The sequence below is a fragment of the Vigna umbellata genome, chromosome 11 (assembly GCF_029865625.1).
Source record: "Vigna umbellata cultivar VRB3 chromosome 11, Vumbellata_1.0, whole genome shotgun sequence".
NCBI classification, from domain to species: domain Eukaryota; kingdom Viridiplantae; phylum Streptophyta; class Magnoliopsida; order Fabales; family Fabaceae; genus Vigna; species Vigna umbellata.
This window is the reverse complement of record NC_142175.1, coordinates 8,837,541-8,841,192: the sequence shown is the minus strand read 5'-3', so window position 1 is coordinate 8,841,192 and position 3,652 is coordinate 8,837,541. Positions and strand designations below refer to the sequence as shown.

General features: G+C 40.3%; 1 protein-coding gene across 1 annotated transcript; it reads left to right on the top strand.

Moving 5' to 3' along the window:
* The first annotated feature begins 1,411 nt into the window (after positions 1 to 1,411).
* LOC148190930 (uncharacterized) lies at positions 1,412 to 2,171 on the top strand. Its single transcript, XM_088101840.1, has 3 exons — positions 1,412 to 1,503; positions 1,583 to 1,861; positions 1,951 to 2,171. Exons 2-3 carry the CDS (start codon positions 1,583 to 1,585, stop codon positions 2,065 to 2,067), a joined length of 396 nt encoding a protein of 131 aa, XP_087957966.1. The 5' UTR covers positions 1,412 to 1,503; the 3' UTR covers positions 2,068 to 2,171.
* The last annotated feature ends 1,481 nt before the right edge of the window (positions 2,172 to 3,652 follow it).

The window sequence follows — 3,652 nt, the reverse complement described above, 5'->3', positions numbered from 1 at the left end:
CACCAATGGTTACAAATTCCATACACATGAATGGTCTAAAGGAAAGAAAACATCAAATTGTGGTGTGTATGTGAAGGGCCTAACAGAGGGTTGTTATGATGATTTCTATGGCATCATTCATAAAATATATGAGTTAGAGTACAACAGCACTACTTCTCCAAACATAGTAGTACTTTTTTATTGTGAATGGTTTGATCCTTCTAGAGCTGGTACTAGAGTCGATCCACGCTTTAATATTGTTGAACTCAACCAGAGATTAAGATATCGACCGTTTGATCCTTTCATTCTACCAACTAATGTCAGACAGGTTTATTATGTGCCATATCCACCATTTCGCAATATTGACAAGCGTGGTTGGGTCGTAGCAATACAAACCAAGCCTAGAGGTCGCATTGACTCAAATGAGGTTGAGGAAGATGTTGCCTACCAACTTGACCAAATGTCACAACCACAAGAAGTTATTGAAGTTGAACATATAACCGCATTGGTTGACCCTGATGGTGATGGAGATGAATTACAAGCAACAATACAAGGTGATGAAGAACAAGAAGAAGAGGAAGAAGAAGAAGAAGAAGAAGACGAACAAGAAGATGATGATGACGACGACGAAGAAGAAGACGAAGATGATGATGATAAAGACGATGATGAAGAAGAAGATGAAGATGAAGATCATGATGACGACGATTGAATGTTGGACATCCATTATAGCAAATTGAACTGTCATTTCAATAGAGTTATCATAAATACCATCTTAAAAGTTGTATGCAATTATTTATACATTTACTTTAAAAACCATTGATCCTTCGTTAATCATTTCTAGTTTTTCGCTTTATTTGTAACCATTTCAATGCAGTAATGACAGGACAAGGTTCAGAACGTCCTGACAAAGGAAAGGGGGTAGCAAGGCCTAGAAAGAGGCAACGGCAGGCACCAAAGTATGTACTTAGGGTGCCTGCTAGACTACCTACCACTGCTGCCGCCAGTACATCGTCTGTGGGGCCTCCTCCTACCCCTACAGTACAGCCTCCTACACCTGCAGTAGACCCTACTCCTACCCCTACAGTACAGCCTTCTACTACCCCTGGAACAGACCCTCTTGCTCCTCTTGTACTTATAACCCCCACTTCTCCCCCTGTGGTTATAACCCCCACTCCTGTCCCTGACCTTACTTCTATACCTTCCTCATCTGTTATACCTCCTTCTGACACTGTCACACCATCTGCTGATCAAGATTCAAGTGGTGATGGTGAAGGTCTTGACCCGCCCCTCCATGATCGACCATGGATTGAGCCGTATGGTAAAGGGTAAGATTTTAATCTCTTGATATAATTTGATGTTTAAACCCTATTGTCATTCAAATGACTTTTATCCTGCAGGTTTATTCCATCTAGGGTTGCTTCCTAGGCCATCACACATTCAATTAAGCAACAGTTTCTAAGTCCATGGCCTACTTGGGGAGCAATTCCTGATGACGACAAAAAGCCATTCTGGGAGCGCTTTCAGGTGAACAATCTATTTAAGTAATTGTCCCTCTTATTTTACTATGTTATGTAATCAATGTTTGTTCTCTGCAATGTTACAGATGAAGGTGCAGTGGAAACCTGAACATGAAAGTCAGATACACAGAAATTTCCACATGAAAGCATCTCATCGACTGTCAGAGATGTTTAGGGATGCCCGCAATGCAAGACAGCGCCCTTACTGGCTGGGTGAACAAATTTGGAACTCTTTACTTGCTCATTGGAATACAGTAGAGTTTTGCAATAAATATGCCAAAGCCCAGAGGAACAGAGCGTCTGAAAGGGGTGGCACCCTGCATACTGGTGGGTCGATCACCATTCATGAGCATGCCATTCGTATGGTATAATTTCATTACATAACTTTTTCTTTCATATATAAGTTATGTATTTATTTCATACGTACTTGATATAATTGTAAATTATGTTACAGGCACAAGCTCTGGGACGGGCGGTCCATGTTGATGAGGTCTTTGCACAAACTCATGTAAGGAAGGGCACTAATCAATTCGTTGATGAAAGATCTCGGAAGACTCATGTAAGCAAATAACACTATTACTATTACTATTACTATTACTAATTTTTCAGTTAAGTTATTCTATCATTCCCTAACATTGCTTTTAATGTTTCAATAGGAAGAATTTTCTACGAGACTTTCACAGGTTAGATCTGAACATGAGTCAGCTCCTACACCGGATGATGTCAGTAATGCAGAAGATGACATCCGTAGGACACAATGCTGGATCGACATCGTTGGTGGGAAGAAAAAGGGACGAGTGTACGGTGCAGGACAACTTGCTGCAAACTATACAGCATCGAGAGGAGGTACTCTGAAGCACCAACCTTCTTCTTCCACCACTACTCCTGACGAGGTCGTTCTCCGCCTCACGCAGGCACTGTAGCAACGTGACCAAGAAATCACTGATTTGAGAGCAGAGTTTACAAACTTTAAGGCCCTGGTCATGAGAGTGTTGCCTGCTACTTCACAGGATGAATTAGTTATCCCTCTGACCCAATCACAACCCTCCTCGCCCCGCTGTCCCTCAGCAGCCCCCATCAGTCCAACCCTCATCAGTCCAACCCACACTAGTCCAACCCACACCAGTCCAGCCATCAATAGAGGAGCAGGATGATGAAGATCATTCTGATGATAGCTATATACATTATTAGTTTCATTTTCTTATTACTTGTTATAGAAACATTTGGATATTAGAACATTTGGAGTTTAGATAATTTCGATGTTGGATGAACTTGGAGACTTTGAATGTTAGAACATCATTAAGATTGATTGTTTTATGTTTTAACTATAAATACATATTCTATGGATTAATGGATATTCTATAGATTACTGTATGTTCTATGGATATTGATCAATGATTGCATCTTTCAAATGCACATTATGTAGGTCTGTATGTGCTTGAAAACTGTTTAGTAGGTCTGTTTGTGATTGAAAACTGTTATGCAGGTATGTTATATGTTGTTGGTTTCGCCAGAACACAATTGTCCCTTACATTTCCCTCGAAATTACCGAAGGCTTTTGCCCTTCGGTAAATTCCCACGTTAGGCACTTACCGAAGGCCTTTGCCCTTCGGAAATTACCGAGGGCTTCTGCCCTTCGGAAATTACCGAAGGCTGCTGCCCTTCGGTAATTACCAAGGGCTACTGCCCTTCGGTAATTACCGAGGGCTCTTTGGCCGTCGATAAGCCTTCGGTAATTACCTTCTACCGACGGTTTTTGGCTGTTTCCGAGGGCTTCTGGCCTTCGGTAATGCCCTTCTTTTTTGTAGTGTTGTGATAATCAATTATTGCTTAACCATAATCGATTATACTAGTAAAAATTACAATGTTTAACATTTTCCTACTACATTCAAAATCTACAAGTTACTTTTTTTAAATATTTTCCTACTACATCCAAAATCTATAAGTTTCAGCATCATCAAAACACATCTTCAGGTTTTACCAATACTCCTTATTGGTAGCAATCTCCCCCTTTTTGATGATGATCAAAAACTCTCTTTTTAAAAGCAACTCAGGTTTACCTGCAACATATATAAACTAATGGACAACCACAGAGTTAGCAGTACTTGTACAATTAAAAACTATTTTTTTCTTTAATCCTCCCCTTATATTTCTTC

What these genes read in the sequence shown, in the direction of transcription:
- LOC148190930 (XM_088101840.1), top strand. Translation starts at nt 1,583, where the DNA reads ATGAAGGTGCAGTGGAAACCTGAACATGAAAGTCAGATACACAGAAAT. An exon ending in ATGAGCATGCCATTCGTATG is followed by an intron (nt 1,862 to 1,950) that starts GTATAATTTCAT and finishes ATTATGTTACAG; the next exon opens with GCACAAGCTCTGGGACGGGC.